Source organism: Diplotaxodon limnothrissa, linkage group LG4 (genome assembly GCF_057381915.1).
Source record: "Diplotaxodon limnothrissa isolate DT_005_m linkage group LG4, D_limnothrissa_male_GT1.1, whole genome shotgun sequence".
NCBI classification, from domain to species: domain Eukaryota; kingdom Metazoa; phylum Chordata; class Actinopteri; order Cichliformes; family Cichlidae; genus Diplotaxodon; species Diplotaxodon limnothrissa.
The window spans coordinates 30727342-30748060 of NC_140599.1; the positions used below are offsets into that span (position 1 = coordinate 30727342).

General features: G+C 41.1%; 3 protein-coding genes across 3 annotated transcripts; all 3 read right to left on the reverse strand.

Annotated features, from left to right (window-relative positions):
* Positions 1–1213: 1213 nt before the first annotated feature.
* ifi35 (interferon-induced protein 35) lies at positions 1214–6384 on the reverse strand. The gene is made up of 10 exons (XM_085352855.1): positions 6323–6384; positions 5969–5995; positions 5697–5771; positions 4202–4360; positions 3592–3708; positions 3362–3506; positions 2613–2722; positions 2345–2528; positions 2065–2171; positions 1214–1889 (listed from the first exon to the last, which is right to left on the reverse strand). The coding sequence occupies exons 2-10, from the start codon at positions 5981–5983 to the stop codon at positions 1677–1679; spliced, it is 1125 nt and encodes a 374-aa protein (XP_085208981.1). The 5' UTR covers positions 5984–5995; positions 6323–6384; the 3' UTR covers positions 1214–1676.
* Positions 6385–7838: 1454 nt separating this feature from the next.
* rpl27 (ribosomal protein L27) lies at positions 7839–11420 on the reverse strand. The gene is made up of 5 exons (XM_085352856.1): positions 11368–11420; positions 10792–10874; positions 9748–9917; positions 8242–8352; positions 7839–7925 (listed from the first exon to the last, which is right to left on the reverse strand). The coding sequence occupies exons 2-5, from the start codon at positions 10870–10872 to the stop codon at positions 7877–7879; spliced, it is 411 nt and encodes a 136-aa protein (XP_085208982.1). The 5' UTR covers positions 10873–10874; positions 11368–11420; the 3' UTR covers positions 7839–7876.
* A 4191-nt stretch (positions 11421–15611) lies between these two features.
* rundc1 (RUN domain containing 1) lies at positions 15612–20085 on the reverse strand. Its single transcript, XM_085352857.1, has 5 exons — positions 19567–20085; positions 18412–18570; positions 17001–17199; positions 16818–16910; positions 15612–16657 (listed from the first exon to the last, which is right to left on the reverse strand). The coding sequence occupies exons 1-5, from the start codon at positions 19960–19962 to the stop codon at positions 15795–15797; spliced, it is 1710 nt and encodes a 569-aa protein (XP_085208983.1). The 5' UTR covers positions 19963–20085; the 3' UTR covers positions 15612–15794.
* Positions 20086–20719: the final 634 nt, after the last annotated feature.

The following is a 20719-nucleotide window of genomic DNA, read 5'->3' on the forward strand; positions in this document are numbered from 1 at the left end:
ACACTTACAGCAGCATCAGCAGTCTTAACAAGCAGTTGAATGTGTGCACCTGATAAAGTGGCTGGTGAATGTCTTTCATGTTATTGTGCAAAACCAATTCTAACAAGCTTGAAAGTCAATGTTTGCTGTGACCGCCTTTATTCCTCAACACATCCTGAACTGTCGTAGGTGCGCTTTCTTGTGATTTCTTTAAGTAGTCTTCAGAATGAATTCTTCGGGCTTGTGGAAGGACATTCAGACCTCTGCAAGTTGTTCCATCCTGTCAAGATGATCTCATACGTCCAGACTGTGAGGAGGTCAAACCCTGATGCTTTCCAGATGGATCAAAACGTGGTACTTTTCTGTGTTTGTAATTCCATCAATTTTGACAAAATCTCCAAGACCACAGGCTGAAACCACGACAGAGGCTCCATTGTGTTTACAGATGGCTGTAGACGCTTCCTGTCGTACGTCTGTTGTGCCTCGTCTGTAAATACTGACAAAGATTAAACCAAATATTTAAAATTTGGATTCTTCACTCCATCAGATCTTTTGCCACAGATTTTCAGTCCAGTTCTTGTGTAATTTGGAATATCTCTGACTTTTCCCCCACTTTCCTTAAGAATAGCCTCTTCACAGCTGCTCATCTACAAGACGTTTGTGTCGAGGCTTCAGTGAGCAGTAGATGGACCAGCTGAAGGTCCAGATCTCTCAGGTCTTCTGCCAAGTCTTTGCTGGATTGTCTTTTTCCCTTAAAACATGGCATCTGCTGTCAGGGTTTTTTTTATTTATTTTGTTTTTCCCCTCCACTTTTTTTAGTTTGTAATTTTAAGGACAGACTGCATGCACACCATGTTTTCAGCTAAAAACTCTGGGAAATCCTTGTTGGTGCAAAATTACAATTTCGTGCTTGTCAGTTATCTTTGGCATCTTTTGTGGTTGATCTGAAAAAATGGGAACAAATTACTGTTTATGTGACAGGCTGCTAGTAACAAAGTGCCTAAAGACACGGTGTGAAATTGGCTTTAAGTTGCCTTTTTATCTTTGATTAATTTAATTGGTCGGGGTTATCTGTCCACTATCAAATACAAGCGTGTCAAAAAGCACCAAATGTCCAAAGAGGATTTTCTCGCAATTAACTTTTATTCTTTTATGAATACAATAAAATGGAGCCCACGACATCCAACAAGGCAATCTTCTTAAAAATAAGTAATTCAGTTGCTTTGCATTCAGAAATCCAGACGCTTCTCCAGTAACTAAAGATGGACGCCGCCATCTTTTTCACAGAAAGAAAAAAAATGAGATATGGCACAACTACTAAACTTTTTTTTTTTCTATTTTAGCAGGAAAAAAAACTTCATTTCATACAGTTTAATATTTTACATTTGTCTGCACTAAGACTGGAAATTGTTTCATCAGCAGTTTATGTAAATGCAATATAATCAAGATGTATTGCATGACTATAATACCACAGTATTTACCCAGGTTAAATACTTTATAGATACACTTTCACTTGAATCTCTGCAATCATAGAAAAATTACCACCCACTTTTTCTGACGCCAAAAATCCCCTTTGAATAATAACTTTTATAAATTTATGCTGACTTCCCTCATGCAAGGGACAAAAACAAGTTCCGGTCCTCATTTCTGGTAGATGATATTAACCCTGAACCTTTGTCCAAGCAGCAGTGGTGGATCTACTGTTCCTCATCCTCAGAGTCTGGTGTGACGCCTCCAAACACAGCAGAGGTGTGCTCTCCCAGCGGGTTGTAGAGGAAAGCTTCGATTTCTCCCCCGCCGTTGGTGTTTTTCTGGAAGTGGATTTCTAGCAGGTCCTGCAGAGTTTCCCGCTCCATGATGTCGGGTATTCCTGTCAGCATTACCGCCCGAGGACACTGCGTCATCTTGGTCTGATGGACGATCCACCACACACACACACACACACACACACACACACACACACACACACACACACACACACACACACACACACACACACACACACAAAACCCTCAAATTTATTAAAATATATTTTATTAGAATTTCAGTAAGAGCAGATACAGATAATCTGATAAATGTGCTTACCTTCAGGTTTGAAATTTTCCCGTTGAGGAAAGGCGTCACTCTCACTGTGTGCTTCTTCTTTTGGACACTCAAGTCATGGAACTCATTTTGTACCACACGTTTGGCAACTAATACAAAAGAAACAGTCCATCAGCTGGTGGTCAACAACAACAATCCTGATTACTCTTTATATGCACAGCTCAGAACATCATAATCCACCAAACACAGAGTTATTCTTGTCTCTGAAGTTTCATTTAAACAAACTGCCCTGTGACATGAGGGTAAAATATTCGATGCTCACTGTTGTTCTCCGCAAACGTGAGGACCACCGTCTCAGAGTCAGACAGGTATTCACAGTCCGCCACCTCACCGCCTCCATTTTTAGTTTTGGAGAAATGGATCTCCAGCTTGTCCACCAGAATCTCGGTCTCCATTCTGGGCAGGTTGGAGATTAAAATACGCTGAGAAGAAACCTCAGAGTCGATCTGCGGGAACAGACGGGACACGTGAGCAGATCAGCTAAACCTGGGCCGACGCCGTCTTTGATTCGCTGTGGTCGTTTGTTTTACCTCCACCAGCTTGGGCAGCATCAGATGAACTGGCCTGGCCTCCACTGTGATGCTGCACTCTCCTCCCAGATCCACCTGATGCTTCTTCAGTTCCAGAATCTTCCTTGCCACTGGAAAATGAAACAGAGAGATCCGGAATTTTAAATTTAATTTATATTTTTGAAAATAGCCGAAAGTGATGATGAGAGCCTGAAGATTCATCTTGCAGATTATTTATTTCATTTTGGAGCCCTAATAATCTAATAATAAAGAACTAATAATTTTATTTGGCTCCAGTTTAAAGCCAAATAAGCTGCAAAAAGCATCTTCCTGCTTGCAGCTTAGTAGCTGGTTTTGAAAAGTGACATTAGGCCCCCTAGTGGCTCAGTTTTGCCCTGCAGCTGAAGGTAGATACATTTATCAACATACTTTTTGAATTTTTCTGTTGAATGTGGCACAAAAACGTGAGTGCGATCCATCTACCTGCTGTTTAAGCCACCTACAGAAGGTTAAAGGGGGAGGAGCTAAAGCAGCTTGTTTAATTTAGAAGTCCTGCACCAAACCCCAAAGTAAGAAAAATAAAAATTATTTTGAACAGCAAATCACGCAAAGCTCCTCCGGTACAGTGCATGAATAAAAATATGGAAATTAGCATTTTAATACTTTATGCACACTTTTTAATGTTTCTGTTAAAAATAAGATCTAATCACCTGCTTCCTTTTAACAAACGCAGATAAATCTGAACCACGCCAGTGCCGGCAAAAACTCACCGACTTCCTCCTCGAAGGTAATCAGCGCTGTCCCGCCATCCATCGGGTAAACGATATGTGGCTTCATCTCAAACTCTTGCTTGTTGTTTGCATTTCCAGTCGCTCCCTTGAAGACCATGTCCCTCTCTGGTACAGAGGTGAACACCTGAAATCAGCAGGTACAGGTTAACGGGGTGAGGTCACGGCGTGTCGGGCTGCAGAAGGGGGTGTGTCTCATCAGGTTAACGTACGTCGGCCTGTTGCATCAGGTGCTTCTTATTGGCCTCTTCCTCCTTAATAGCAGCATTAGTTTCCTTGATCTCCGCCACCAGTTTGAGCTCCTCCTGCTTTAGCAGATCCAGCTTCGACTAGAAGACACAGAAATCAAAAAGCATTTAAGGTTTTGTGGGATTCTAATGTGCTGTTTTCTAGTGATTCAGTTTCTTAATTTACACTGTTAGGAAAGCAATTACAAGTATTTACATTCACTCAATATTAACAATAACATGTACTATTTTGTTAATTGTTGTTTAATGCCATTGCGTTGCTTGTCCTATTGTTAATATATATTTTTATGAGTTATTGTCACTTAAAATTTTCCATTTCATATTTAACTCCCACCTTGTTTTCAAAGGCGCAACCTTAAAATTCATGGAATAACTATTATCTGTCCTCTTGACTCCTTGTTTCCTTCCTGTTATTGAACCTCTGCCATCTGACCAACATTTTTCCCTTGAGGGGAAGTGCAGTGAGGAAATTCCTTGGGTTTTACTCTATACTTATTCGCAGTGCTTTAAATGGTGGTGGAAAAACTCAGAGTAACACTGAGAAATAAGCATGTTTATGTCACACATGCTTTACCTTTTCATTGGCTAGCTGGTCTCCGTAGGAGCGTTTGTCAGCTTCCAGATCCTGGGTCAGTTTGTCAGTGCGGTGTTTGAACTGCTGCTTCAGATCTCGCCGGTCTTGTATAGTTTTAGTCAGCTCCTTTGTCTCCTCCATCAGCTGGTCATGCTTTTTCTGTGGACACAGAGGGAGAGCTGAGTCCAGGCTGTTGTTATTATTGATGTCTAATCAGCATGACATGTAACATCTCTTTAAACACGAACTTTTGTGGTTGTATTTTGTGCAGAACAACAGAACAACTCTTCTCGGAGTTTAATAAATGTTAAAACAGTTATTTTAATAACACACAATCTCTTCTGAGTTCTGTTCTTCTGCTCCTAATAAATACAGCATGCTTATGCTGTGTATATGTATTTCAGCCTTTATTTAACCAAAACTGAATCTGTGTGTGAGCATTCAGCTAAGATAGACAGCAGCTCAATCTGCAGTGTTTACAGAACAACACACACACACCTTTAGTGGAAGTGTTTCTGATTTTAAAGCTGAACCTATGGTCAAAGGCAGGACCTGGACAGAGACATGCAGTGGACCTCACACACCTGCACATTCAGTTTTCTTTTCACCCGAGCGCCTGCTGGTTATTGTAAACATTTCTCCTGTTTTGTGTTAAAACACCAGAAACAGAATTGCTGCTCATCTCATCAAGGACATTACTACACTGTAGTGCAACATACGTTAAAGTCTCCTTTACATTATGTCTACATTATTATACTCTTCCATTTTTGACCCATTAAGCCATGAAGGTTTAATTAAATTGTATGATTTCGTGATAAAAGCGTGTTCCCTCCACAGCGTGGATGAACGAGAACTTGGATTCAGAATGCTAACTTGCAGTTTTTTGAGAAGTTTGATATATGTTTGTGATCATATGATGCAAAATGTGCACTCCTGATCTTTCTCGTAACAGTAAATAATATTCCCAAAATGTCCAGGATGCAGATCGGGATTGACTCCAGAACTTTAACCACTTCTATGTTTGGCGACACCACCCCTGTGGTAAAATGTTCATGCAACCTCTTGGGTAATAGTGCTCCATACTAAACAGAACTAATCACACAGCCTCTTTAGTGGAGGTAGAAATCACGAGATCGAGAACTGGACCTGACAGAGAGCTTTCTCCCTACTAGAAATAGCAGTTTTAGGAAGTCAACATGCTTACAGCAGAAGATAAAAACATGAAACTTGTGTACGTTTAGAATGCTTGTCTCAAAATAAAAAAGGTTTTTAGTCTGTTTTTTGAATATACACACATATGTAACTGATCTCAGGTCAGCAGGTAGCTTGTTCCACAAATATGGACCACAGTAACCGAAGCACCCGCAGCATACTTGGATCTCATTTTAGGACTGGGTTGTATTCAGAGACATATGAATAGTTTAGGAGCCCTGCGTGTAACTGGAGGTAAACTGCCCAAGTGTAATGAAGCCGCACTCATAAATTCTCAATGCACCTTGTAGTTTTTGATTGAAGCCTTAATCCCCTCCAAGGTGTCCTCGGATTGTGAATCCGGAACCAGAGAGAAGTCCTGAAACACAACATGGAGACACGGAATGCCGGAAGGTAAGTAAACGCCTACACTCAGGCTGTGTAACACAGTGGGTTAAATAGATATCTTTAACACACTTAATAAATGTTGGCAGGGAGAGCAGCATTACGCGTGTGGTTTAAAACGCTTTGATAATAACGACAACAACAACAGGAAGAAGCAAAACGAGCTCTCACCTCGTCTGACGACATAGTGAAAGTAACCTGGAAAAAAAGTTTACAAAACATTACAGATGTGACACACTGTCACTCACTTGAACAGCCAAATGAGGTTTTTAACAGAGGATCGACACAGACTGAGAGTCAAACAGCTAAAACACAGCTCAAGTAAACTTCACAACAACAAAATGTACCGCAGGCCTGCTTTAAACCACACACAGATGACATCTCAGTAAGTTGAATTACTCTGAACCTGGAAATAAATCACCTAAATCAAGCCTCTGATGAAAACTCCCACATTTCACATGAATTTGCGTGTTTTTATCAAGGTTTATTTCTTATTTTAAAAAAAAGCAGCCGCAGTGAACCTACCTCCTCCCGACGATCACTGCTCTGAACTCACACTGGTTCTTTCAGTTTCTCTTTCCCCGCAGGAGGATCCCCTGCGTCTTTACGTATAATTAATGCCGCTTCCCACCAGCAGGGGGAGCTGCATCCAAAATAAACAAAACGCTGCATTTAATTCCTGTGGGAAATACGGAACCTTACATCAGCTGCGAAGCACTTCATGAGAGGAAAAAATAATTCAGATTCTGTTTTTGGAACATCTTCAAGTTTCCGATTCATTTAACTTCTGATATAAATAAATATAAATACACACACACACACACACACACACATATAAATTACGTCATATTTCCTTTTCTTTTATGTTTTAGCGGTGATGATCAGTCCGCACATGTATGCCAGCGTGTTTTTTAAAATTAATTATTAAATTACTTTTTTTTTTTTTTTATTTTACAAACCAAAGAGACAAATATATTTTTAAATATAATAATGTGGATGGTATTCGTTAGGGGCAAATCTAGGAACTTGAGAACAGGTATTGCAGTGCAGGCACGTTATGTCAGGATCAAAGCACACATCAGTCTGATCTGATGATTGCTGACAAATCCAGATTTTTCCTGTATATTTTTATTGTATCTTTGTAAGAATATTGTTTCAGCCATTTTCATGTTTTTCAAAAACTTAAAATATTGTTTTTCACCCGTTTAAAGTTCATCCCCGCATCAATACACCTGTAACCAGTGATCAATTACTTCAATATTAAAATGTTGAACAAATATTCAATATTTAAGATTTCTCATGTGCAGTCAAGTTTCTTAAAATCAAAATTAGATTTGCCTGAAACTGCTAAACACTATACAAATTGTCTGATGAGCTCTGATCACAATACAACGTACCAACAGCTAAGTGAAGATTTTCTATCATTAGTCTGCCTTTAATTCAGATGCTTAAAAAAAAATTAAAAATGAAAAAGCAACCACATCTCACTGCCACATTCATAACACCCTCATTGAATGTTCAAGTATTCGAGCCATACTCCTCTGAAAGTTCCCGAGAATCTTTCATGCTAAAATGTTCATTGAATAATTAGTCAGGCTTACATTTTGTTCAACCTTTAAGTTTGTATTTAGCTGTTCCAGCTGATCAAATTCACACAGAAGCAGCAGTGAATGATTTCTTTCAGCAGAAAATGTGAACTCGTGTCTGATTCCAGTATCAGTCTTGTAAAGTTCACATTATTGGTGCCGTTTAGTTCCAACCACTGTTGAAAGCAGGCAGTAAGATATCATACAACCTGTTTCAAAGATTGAAAAAAAGGTGAGTGATGACTTTGTGCCAAGGTCAGACATCTGCACTACGTTACAGGGTAATTTGGTGCGACTAAGTCCTCGTAACCAAGAGTAACTCCGATTACTTTTTCAGCAGCTGGTGAATATTACAAGTCTATTTCCACAGTTTTCCAGATGGAATCCTTAAGAATATTTCATGAATTTTCAGTATGAGAAAACACACCCCACACAAACACGAGTCAAGAGTGAAAATCAGTTTTTAAACATTTATTTGTGAAACCGAGTGAATTTAGAATCTGAGCTTCTGGAAGAACCACTTGTTCTTGCCCGTCTTGTACCTGAAACAACAAACAGGAGGTGAAGTCATTTTCTCTGATCAAACAGAACAAACATCACTGATTACAATCTGGACGTGCACACACCAACTGCTTGCTAAGAGGAAATTACAAAATGTATCAAAGAACGGGTTTATTTTGATCATAATGGGATCTTTTTTCCCATGATTGTGCTGCCGCCGGACTTTTTGTCCACTTAACTCTACTTTAGAAAACATACTCATTTTGAAATCATGAAAGATGTAACCCTGATGTACTTTATTAAAATTGAGACATAAATCCTCTGATGTTAAATCAAAAGGAAATCAGGGAGACTCACCTCTCCTCAAACTTGACCTTGGCCTCCCGCCTGGCTTTGCGTTTGAGAGCTGGATCCCTGAAGACATCCTTGTTCACAACAGTTTTGTCCAGAGGAATATCCACAGAGTATCTGAAGGAGTAAAAACATGTTAAAGACTTTTTTTTAAATTGACACCAATGGCTGACTGCAGCTCGCTCTGCTGAGCACCTTCATACCTGTACGATATGAACAATCAGTATCGCTTTACTAGCTTCCAGATTCATAAATTACAAATGGATCATAAACCTGCTCAATGTTCAAGTCGACGTTCTCCCTCAGCGTTGCATCAACTTTGTTCAACGTTACACTGAATCAGACACATCAAGCACTTAAGGCAGCCTGTGTGGGTGAAAAGCCACTGATGTCAACCAGCAACTAACTGCTGTTTGATAAAAATGACTCCTCTTGTTCAACATTCTTCTACAAATTACAATTTGATCACATCTTCGATCAACAGCTGAACATCACATATTCCTGCATCAGAGCATCAGCAGGATGACTGTCAGACCTTTTTATACCTCAGTCTAAAAATGAAAATCACTGGAACAAAACTATAACTGGCCCACGTTCTGAAAACCAGGCGCCAGTTAAGAAATAAATAAAAAATTAAGCAAAATCTCTTTTCGTCATCAAGATAAAGTTTTATAATTTTTATAGGTTTTGAGCACCAAAGATGTCTGAAGAGCATCTGTTCAGATAAAGTGACAGCAGCGTTTAACAGACCTATTTATGTACTTAAAGGGATCAGTCATTTTACGGAGCAAAACAGCCGTCCTAAAAAAACAGAGTACTTTTTGCTTAAGTGGCTCGTTCACCCTGAAGTAGTAACAATTATTCAGATCAAACGCATAAGGCAAGTCAAGCATGTTGGTCGTTTAAAACAAGTGGATCCAAAAGCAGAAGCAAAGAACAGCTGTTAACAGCTGGAAAGGACAAAAAGCAACAAAAACATCTCCAGTAATAAAACTTTGATCTGAAGACGCCACACATTCCAACTCTCTGCTTAAATAACTGCAAGCAATATAATATTTAAACTTCTAATGAATGCACAGTTCAGATTCAGACACGCACTGTATTTATTTGCACCTCACCGAGTTTGATGGGTGGATTTATGAATATGAGACTCACAGAAACTGTCATTACACAAGTTTCACAATATTGATTATCATTGATTATCTGTAAATGTCTTCACAGACACATAAATAATAATGGGAAGAACACCATGTCAGATTTCAGCCCATAGATTTGATTGGATTTTTGAAAAAAGAATAACCAGCCTCCTCGATTAAACTCAAAACATTTAATCAACCAGATGTTTTTAAAAATGACAGCCTTTCTTGATTTAGCATTAATAATATGGTATCCAATCATGTTACAGCTGTTGGACACTTTTTTATAAGACATTCCAAAAGACTTCATCTGTCACCACCACTTTATTTTCTTTACAGGAAAACCTAATTATGTCAATGTAGATGAGACACTGACCTGGTGGGCATGAGGTGGTTGTAGTTGAACACCTTAACGAAGGCCTTGATCTTGGACCTTTTGGCGATCTTCTTCTTGCCCATGGATGTGGTCACCTTACGGGGATAGCGGTCGATGCCGGCGACCAGAGCGTGGCTGTAGGGGCGGTCAGCGGTGCCATCATCAATGTTCTGCAGGCAGACATTAGCAGGAGGATGTGACATCAGAGACACGAAACACTTACAAGACGAAAAGCTGAATTACCACTGCAGTATGTATTTGAAGGCAAAGAAATGTATCAGTGTTTCCCCACGTATCAGTTTTCCTTTAATGTGCTGCCCACCCAAGTAAAGCCAGTTAGAGCAGTTCTGGTGAGTTACCCAGCCTTTTATTTTATTTTTCTTTCCACCTGAGGGAATGACACCATCTGGTATTGTTATCAGAGTCAGTATACTTTTTTTAATCCCAAAGGAAATTATGTAAACTCAGTTTCTTCCCATCTCATGTTTTCCCTTCCAGCTGGTCAGGTATGTCGTAGCATTCCAATTATCATTCAGCTACCTTAACTATGGACTTACGCCAACTTGACCATCTTAGAATATCTTCTGAAAAAGAGATGCCTCCTTCCACACAGCACACACATGTGTGTACAAATCCAAACACTACTAAAGCAAAGTCAGTTTAAGCAAGGAGCTTGAGCTGTGCTCCACAGGCAACATGCTCCCCAGCACCCACAGAGATATTTACTCACCACTTTCTAGTTTTACATCCAATATATATACATGAAGTGACGAGCTCTGAGCACAAAGCCCAACTGTAGTTATAACAAAACGTTTGTAGGCTGTCTTACTGAAACACATGGGAAACACATAATACACGGACTGTAATAGGACTTATTTTCCATCCCTCATCGCATGGCCTGAATACTGTATTCTTGGAAATTCAACATGCAGACAAATGGCAATTTGGCTTTCAGATGGACAACTCTGGTAAGAGCTTGGTGTGTACATATTCAGGCACATGTGCCATACAATCAGCAAACTCCCAGAAGCTCTTCGGTCTTACCTTGACGATGACAGCTTTGCGCCCAGCGTAGCGTCCAGCTAGGACCATCACCACCTTCCCAGGCTTCATGAACTTGCCCATTTCTGCCAGAAAGAGAGGGCACATTTGAACTCAGTATCAATATCATATCAAACCCGTCAATCCGCCAACACGTCTCCAAGTCGGCCTCTCGTTTATGCTACATTAGCATTAGCTTTCAGCTAGGCTAACAGCTTTCAAGCTGTTTTCATTTTAATTATTTTGCTCGGACACATTATTAAGTGCACCGCATAAGCCCCTTTACTTATAGCAAAACGAATACAGCTCAATAAGATGCCTACACACATAAACAGTCGGTTCAATGGGACTCTGAGCGTCTACACATCAAGGAAGCTGCCATGTTGAAAAGAGCACAGCTGGGGACGAAGCGCTGCGATAAATCTGCTCATTTTCTTTCTTTAGCAAACAAAAACTACAAACTAACGGCCACATCTGAACTAACAGAGTCGGTGCCGTCTATGTATCATGAAAAAAATGATAAAATTAGGCGCATTTGGAGCGATGGATGAAGATTGTTTGAAGGGAAATCGCACTCACTGATGCTGTTCTACGGCCACCGCTAACAGGAAAGGAAGTCCACAAGGTTTAGCTGAACTTTGACCCATCGGTCTGCCTACGTCACATCCGTAAGTATCAGCAAGCGAATGTTTTTTTTGTTTATTAATTTTTATTAAACAAAAAATTCACCAGAACTCGATCATTAAATAAAAGTTATTATTTTAGCACTTCTTTTTAAAAATAGGAACCTAAAGAAAAAAGACACCAGAGGTGGATTATTACCTTATTTCAGAGTAAAAAAAAGACGTGGGACACAGAAATGTTTCAGTCGGTGGCATAGAGACTCAGTTATGAAATCTAAATAAAAAAAATTAGTGTAATTAGGGTAACAAGAAAAATCAGGTAGATTTATTATTATTTTATTATTTGCACCATCTGCAGCAGTATTCAGTCCCCCGACAGTCATCCACATGCTTTACTCCATTAAACCTTGTGTGGTGTTCAAATGTTTGTTACTCAGATATTGTTGGCGGGTCTGGTGGACCCAAGACATTGCTGAGCTATTAAATCTATCCACCCATAGCAATTTATGTACAAATACAGATTTGTACTTATTCCAATTGCAAGCAACACAGATCACATGCATGGTTATTATTTGGTGTTTACTTCTCTCCTTTTATGAAGATAACTATTTTGTTTTCTTTCTTATCTAATAAAGATGAAAGCAACCATGTTCTAAAAACTTCATCATACTGCCTTGTAAAGTCACTGAACTCTCGGGGCAGACAATCTTAGGTTATGCATCACCCTTGATTTGCTGCTGGGACTGAGTATGAGAAACTATAGATCCTTCCCATAAGACAGAGGGGTAAAATGTGCATTACAATTATTGTTGTTATCCATGAATTTTGAAATTTACTGCTTTACAAAAAAGAAGGAAATAGCAAGAATTTTGACTTTTTTCTCAGAATTCTGGAAAAGAAAAAAAAAGACGTGCCCCCTTTTTTCCCACTGGCCCTAATCCTCTTCCATTCATACTTGGTTCAAATTTGTGTATAAAAACATAAAATTAGTCTATTTTCCTCATAAACAAGAACATCAGTTTTAAAGTTTTTGATAGTTTTCTAAAATATTTGTGTTTTCTTTTTCCCGTGACAGGTGCTTGAAATGTCACATTGTTTGAACATTGTGTGGGGAAAAAAACAGGAGCAGAGAGGCAAAGCACGCACACTGAAACAGGAAGCCACATATGAGGAGGACAGGGGGAAGGGGCACAATACCTCCACACTCACTGTATATGATCCCCAAGTCGAGTGGATCCAAACACTGTGTGTGATATAAACATGTAGGGGGGAAGGGCTACAATGTGAAGTCATTGAAAATGTGTTATTTGATATTTTCTTCACAGAAAATGATGCAAAACAGTCTGAGGTGGAAATATTGAGCTGCATGATCTCTCTTTGGGCAAACATTGAAAACAGGTCCAACAAACCTGAACACCACACAAGGGTTAAAAACAAGCAAACAAACCAAATAAACCCAACCAACCCTGCTCCTGTTATAAGACAGCAACTTCTGACCTTCGCCATCATTAAACATCCAGAAATAACAGCAGATTTTAGCTAATAGGTTCAGCATTAAATATTAATTTTTTACTAATAAATATCAAAGAAAGGGGCTGTTAGTCCCTTTGTATTAGACACATGAGGTGTGATCAAGACCCAAACCATATTCAGCCTGTTTGGGTGAGACTGCATTCAGTTTGGATGCAGTTTCACTTACTGGTGAAGAAATCATCAATCAGTAGGCAGAACTGAATGCATCCATGGTGGTTTATTGTAGGAGTTTGAAGGGAAACTGTACCATTAACTGCACAGACACATGAAGCTGTAGATCTGATTTAATTTATCTCGAAATTCCTAAAGAAATTTCAGTAAAATCTGTTAATTCAGTGAATCAGAAACCTAACTCAACTGTTCAACCAATCCACTGCTCTGCATTGCTGATGGGTACCTGTGTGAGTGCAGTCATTTGGCTTAAAGTTATCCTGCTATCACAGTGTCCACTAGACTGACTGCTCCCTCCGGTCTTTGAATACCTGTCATTCATATTAATGCATTCACGATCACATTTTACCAAGTCTTAAATTTACGCACTCTGGTGGCTTGAAACTGAAACTGTTTTTATTCGGCTTACTTTTTCCTCTTCTTCAGTCACTCTCATTTGGATGAGCTGTTTTCAGACAGCTGCAACCCAGTCTGCTCAATCTGTTGTGCACAGCAGGACATAAAGATTGGATGCATTCTCATAGCCAGTCTCTCTTCAAAACATTGGCATCAGAGTCTAATCTATAGACTGTAGCTATAAATAAATAACCCAGATTAAGCCATCTCCCAACAGGCATTACCATTAGGCTTTTAGTAACAGAAGAGATAAAGCCTTGTGAGAAGCTCAGCAGTTCATTTATTACATTTAATTCATTTACAGACCAGGTTCCATTAAATAAGATTAAAAACTAAAAGATAAACATCGTTCATATCCCAATATATAATAAAACATAAACAGATGACCCAATGTTTCTACTGTTACCAGACTGAACTGCTACAGTTACAGTACAGCTGCTACTTTAACCCTTTAACTGTTGAGCTAAGCTATTGAATAAATAAATATGTGTCAATACATAAATAACACAACAGCTGAACAAAAAGCAAAAACAGGGGAAAGAATGAGAAAACCATAACAAACCTATCCCAAACACACTTTGCTATTCACGTAACACATGGTGCACACATGGTCTCGTGCAGGAAACAAACTCAGAGGTTTGATACATACTTGTGGTCACAGGAACACTGAAGCTTTAGTCCCGAAAACAAGACTTAAACTACACTCAGTTTGCAGGTGCAGTTCACCCCAAAATCAAATTTACACAACAGTCCTCTGGTGTTTAGTGCGATTTGTCCTTCTAAATGGTTTTGGTTTGCAGCGGTTTAAGAGAGATCCCTGCTCAGCTGTAGAAATATCTGCTTATGTTAAATAGAATCTAAATGACACAGTTGGTCCCATAAATGGATTTTTACAATATATATGAATTGCTATTCAAATGTTTGAAGATCATGACCTTCCCTACTAGTTATCCTTTGTGTAGGAACCTTTTTCCTTCCACTAAACTAGTTCTTACCAAAAATTCTTGGTAAAATATCTTTAATCAGCAAAACGCCAGAAGGTGGCGGTAATGCATTTAACCTGTGATTGACAGTCAATTCCCAGTTCCAAAAGACAGAGATGAAGATGGTGCTCGAGGCTTTATGACAACACTGCACAAACCAACGGGTCACCGTGGCTACGTCCATCTTTGTAAGGTGCCAATTACCAGGCAGGAGGTGGGTTCAGGAACTGTGCAGTCTGGCCCTCCTCTTGAAGCTAGCATGTCACAGGGTCACAGGGTGGGGGAATTCCCAATGAATCTCACGATGTTTTGGCTTCAAATCATAACAAGCAGCACTAACAGCCAAACGATAGCATATAGAAACTCAATTTTGGGGTGAACTCTGACTTAATAGCATCTACGGTTTATACATTCAGTTATATAGGACGCGCAACTGAGCTGGTCTCAGGATGATGGAAAAAAACAAAACAAAAGTTTACATCCTACAATTATGTCAGTTTTGGGATATTCTCATCCATATGAGCTGGATTGAACTACACCTGAAAGGAGGAGGAAAGCAGCAGTTTATACAGGGTCAAAATGCTTTTTCAAACCTGAAACACCAGAAGTGACACCAGCTTCATCTGCTACAGCTGCATATTTCTTACATAACACCACCCACATCTGGGTTTTCCTCAGCAGAGGAAACCATATCGCATGTTTTCCTTTACGGGCTGACCTAAGTGCTGCCGTTTAGCCAGTTTGCTACACATGATTTACCAGCTGAATTATTCATTCGCAAACAGAAGCCACTGCACTTTTCACTGAGAACAAGCACCCGTGACAGCTCTTGTTTACCATGGAGAGGCCACGGTAGAGCAAACTTCCCGCTCGTTCATTTGCTTCCTGGATTGTCAGACTGGAAATTACAGTAGTGATTACTGTAAAACTCTCACACAATGTTTGCTGCATAGCTCAGGCCACTAACAGGTACGACAGGGGAATGATACAGTATGATGAGCAGCACAGGTCGCTAAGGTCAGGAAGGCTAAAGATGAGGTAATCTCCATCTCCACAATAAGGCATTTTTACAGTACAAGCAGCTGAGTCTTTGATATTTTAATATAGCAGGAATGCAGACTAACACGACATTATCACCCATGCATGTAGTGTAGACATCACATACTTGCACTTAACTTTAGAAGGGTTGCTGCTTAGATAACCTTTAAAAGGCTACATACTTAAAGCAAAGTCATGCTTTTGGTCCTGAATGTTTGGTAAGAGCAGTTTAGTTCAGCTGATAAAACAAACACTCTCATCCTCAGAAAGCATCTTTAATGTTCTTCAGCTGCCGAACAGCCAGATCCACAGGGAGGTTGAACCTGAGGTGGCTGATGCGACCCAGGATGCGCAGGGCTCCTTCGAAGCCGGTCTGCGCCATGTAACTCCAGGAGTGATAGTGCGGGTGTATCAGAGTGCCCGACTTGCACAGCAGGTTGAGCCACGATACGAGCCGCTGCTCATTCAGAGCCATGCACACCAGAGCTTTGAACTCCGAGTCCGGTCCTCGCTTGTAACGTCCATGCTCCTTCAGCACAGTGTGAACGGCCCACAGCAGAGACTGCTTAGGCGTGACGGTTACCGGGCCGCTACCAACGTGCAGGCCGAAGGACTGAGAGAGCTGGCGGGCCGGTGACTCTACGAAGGCCTTCCCGTTTTTGGAGTGGTAGTACTTCACAAAGAGTTCCCATGGGTGCATGGTTTGTGAGACCGGTCTGTAAGGCAGAAGGCAGGAGATGGGTGCCAGCACTACGCTCATGGTCTGAGAGGGTGAAAAGAGGCCGTGAGCCAACAAGTCTTTCAGAGCAATGGCCAGCTCCTTCCTCACAGACGTCGTCAGCTCGTCTCGGGCCCCCAGTGTGGAGCTGCTGGTGTAATTGACCACGTGTTCGACAGATGGGTGCCTATGCGATCCCAGAACTCGCACCTTCTCCACAGCTGCCTCCAGACGCTGCAGCAGGGGTCCGTAGTCCTGCCCGCACAGATCCTGAGGCCACATGCTCTGGGGGACGTGTCCGGTCGCGCAGCCAAATTGGCTGGCAGCAAAGATTTGCAGCACGGCCAGGGCCTTCTGGATCAGCTGCAGGCCGGTCTCTCGCATCTTCTGGGCCTGCTCTGGGTCCACTGCAGCAGGAAGAACCACAAGAAAAACGCATATTAGGAACGCACACATTTTAAAGACTTTATTTTACAAACGCTACAAAGCAAAAAAAAACTGTACCCTGTGTTATCAAAGCTACAGTTAAGAAATCTCTGTATACAACAAACACACAGAGTGTCTGACCTTTCTTCTTTGCTCCTGGAGATCTGGTATTGGTCCCTGCTGCGCGTGGCTGCTGGCTGCGTCCATCTGACAAAAGAGGGTTCCCCACCTCATCTTGTGGAAGAAAATGTCAAAGTTATCATGTGAATGAAATTAAAAATGAATCTCATTGCTAGTAAAACCACGGCTCAGAAGGCTGTGTACCCTGGATGAAGTTGATGAACATCTCCAGATCCCTGATTTGCGTTTTGAGCTGCTCCACCAGCTGCTCTTTGACTCTGGCTGGGTTCACTATCTGAGCGATGGCAGCGTCCACTCTCTGCCTCAGCTCCTCAGGTGACAAGTTCCCGATGTCCTCGTTCAGGTTTACATCCAACTTTTTGATCAACTCGTCAATGATGACCTGGAAAACACAAGACAGGCTGAAGCTTAAACGCCTTTTGCGTATTGTCACTGCCTCCAAGAGGGAGTAGAAGCTTTTGAATGTTAAGGGCATTCTTAAATTTAAACTTGATGGCTGTTTAAATATGTTGCTGTTGAAAGTTGCTTATTTGCACACTCAACAGATAAATGGCCTGTATTTGTATAGCGCATTACTAGTCCCTAAGGACCCCAAAGCGCTTTACACATCCAGTCATCCACCCATTCACACACTGGTGATGGCAGCTACATTGTAGCCACAGCCACCCTGGGGCGCACTGACAGAGGCGAGGCTCCCGGACACTGGCGCCACCGGGCCTTCTGACCACCACCAGTAGGCAACAGGTGAAGTGTCTTGCCCAAGGACACAACGACTGAGACTGTCTAAGCCAGGGCTCGAACTGGCAACCTTCCAGCGAACTCCCAACTCTTGAGCCACAATCGCTCCAAATTTGGCCGATGACATCATGGAGATCACTTCGACTTTCTCATGTTTGCATGGCTTCATTCAGTGGCATCACTAACACACAGTTCAAAAGTCTAATGAATAATGGATTGGCTCAGCTGAGAAACTCTTTTGCTCTTAGAGCTTATAGTCGCGAATTAATCTGTGGAAATGTTGTACTTTAAAAAAACCCTTATTTAAAAAAAAAACCCTTCTGAACATAATGTGATCTCGAGCAGGTTATCTAACAGTGATCTCCCCTAGATAAAAGAGCCATCTTCCTGACAGCGAAATCTTTCGCTTTAGTCTCAAGTTCCTCACCCTTCCAGATCAAACCAACTTTGATTTCTTGTTATATAACCTTCATATATGCTAACAAAGAAATGGCACAAAAATAACTCAAATATAAATATAACTACTTGTACAGCTTTGTGATTACAGGATAACCTCTGTACTTTTTAATAAGTATTAATAGGTATGAGAGAAACAGCTTATCCTTACAAAACCTGGGGCACGCTGAGGTCAGATATTTGACCTGAACTGAAACACGCAAACATCACATTATATTGCTCAGCATAATGTAATGTTTATGAAAGTACTCGAAGACACTTCAGACGGTGGAAGAGCCTGAAGTTTTTATTTGCACTTTGGTGGTTGTAAAGATTAAAAGAGAAACAGGGATTGAAGGCTGTCAGGAAAACCTGTAAACAGCATTTAAGTGCTGTGATGTTTGCATTGACACAAACCCACCTTCTGTCTCTCCATGACGACGGACTGCGGCAGTGAGTCGTAGCTTCCCTCCTGGTAGGCAAAGCGCTCAAGATCATCCAGCTGCGTCTTCAGCTGGAAAATGAGATCCTTCTGTTTTTCCCTCTGTGCTTCCAGACGTTCCCTCTTCTCCCTCTCACTCTGACAGGAGAAAAACACAAACAGTCACTCTAGATTTTACAGACAGGAGGAGCTGACAGTGTGAGCATCACAACACTGAAACAGCATGTAACAAACAGACACCAGTGTGGACGCTTTGCCAGCATCAACAAACGGAAATTTTGTTCCCAGCATTTTCCAGTTAAGATGAAAACACACAAAAAAACAGAATATTTGGGCCACTTCAAGGTCTGACAAACACTGAACAGGACTTTTACACAAACCAAACTCTCAACGAGACATCAGGTATCGCTTCATACTCACCAGATCGCCCTGCAAGCAAAGCATGCAACAGGGGAGACAAAGAAAAAGGGCTTTTAGGTCAAACACATGAGGAAAATCTATAGTCACACACACAGCAGCTAACGAGGACAAGGCTGTGGCCGAAGAGGGGTTAAAAAGAAGAAGAAGAAAAGGAACATAGCAGGTGGCTTCAATTTCCCTGTGCAAACACAAGCCTTTATTAAACAGACTGAGATCTGCTCGAGGCATTTTTATTGAGCCTGCGCCGCTGTGACTCACACGCCTGTGACAAAAGACAATAGGAGACATTTTTTTTCCATGAGAGATAAGAGTTCTGCAGGAACACACAGGTGGGCGCAGCAGGCAATCCTGTGATGCAATAAAGACACTTTAATCAGAATAACTGGCTGCTAGAGAGTAAATGTGTGCATGTTGGGCAGTTTAATAGCGCTATGAGCATTTACCCATCAGAAAAGACAGAAAAGGAGGAGGCTGGAAAACGAAACCAATTAGTACAGGTATGCAATGTTTATCCAATTTTAATGCTGACACAGAAACAGCTTTTCAACCTTTTGGTACAAAATACCAATAATATACAGCAATCCTAATATATGGAGTGAATGTGAGTAATAATAGGAATCAATTACAGAGCAACACAAGGAAATATTTATTTTAAAATTATGACACTTCTCGTCTGCGCACTGTCTGGAGGAAGTATAAAATCAGAGTCCTCACCGAGTTCTCCAGCTGCTTGGTGTCCTGAGCCCTGCAGCCCACCACATGCGGGCATCCCCTGAAGGCGAACTCCTCCAGGTCTGCCAGCATCCTCTCCTTCTCCTCGCTCTGTGCGTGAACGATCTGCTTCAGTCTGAACTGGACCTGAGCGAAGTGAGAGGTGAGTGCGAGGAGAGAGGAGTTTAGTAAGTCCTGCTCCTCCTCGAGCCTCCTCAGCCGGGAGGTCATTTCCTCCTCGCTGGCCGACGTCGAGCATCTCTGCCTCGAATGAGCGCCCCTGCCGCAGCTCCCGCTCTCATCCTCGGGGCTAGCCACAGCGCCCACCGGAGCCCACCGCTCCCCTGCTCCGGCTAGCACAGCCTCGCTATCCGAGGCTGACAGCTCGTCTGTGGACATCTTTGAACAGCCGACCTCGCTTCGGAACCGTGTCCGCTTTAATGTCGACGCTTGGAAGATCGTTTATTTTCTAATGCCGAGCCGAAAACAAGTAGAATCAACACAGACAGAACAGGTGCAACGCCATCTTAGGAGGAAGGATGATTCACACGTCAAAACGCAGGCACGTCAAGTAAACGGAGTCAATTGCCGGAAACTGGGCTCGCATGTCTTCAAAATAAAAGTTTAAATAAACGTTTACCTTAATATCGGAAATGCATACGTGCATAAAAGGATGAGCTAAATGAGCTAAAGGGACCCCGTTGGAAATGAAACATTTAATTATATCTTGAATGTAATTGCACTGAGTACCGGAGGAGCAGATCAGCTGATCCCATTCTGCACTCAAAGGAAAATCTACTGGACCTCACAAACGAAATAATTCTGTGACTTACTTTTCATTAATTACCCCACCTGCCAAATCCCATTTTAACGTCCCTCTATATATTTATACAATGTATAAAACACACCATTACTGCGAACATGTAACTTTAAGCTTTCGATTAATGTAATAAATAATTTCACAGTTCATTTAAGTGTCGTATTTTTATCATTTGTTTTTAAATATTTTATTTTTATTTGTTGTTTTAGCTCTTTAAAAAAACAGTTTTGATATTTAATCAAGAAACTTACTTCTCCGGGTTAGACTATTATTTTGAAACGTAGAATCGGATGTTTGGATTTCCACTTAAGCTGTAATTTTTACTGCTGGTAGACA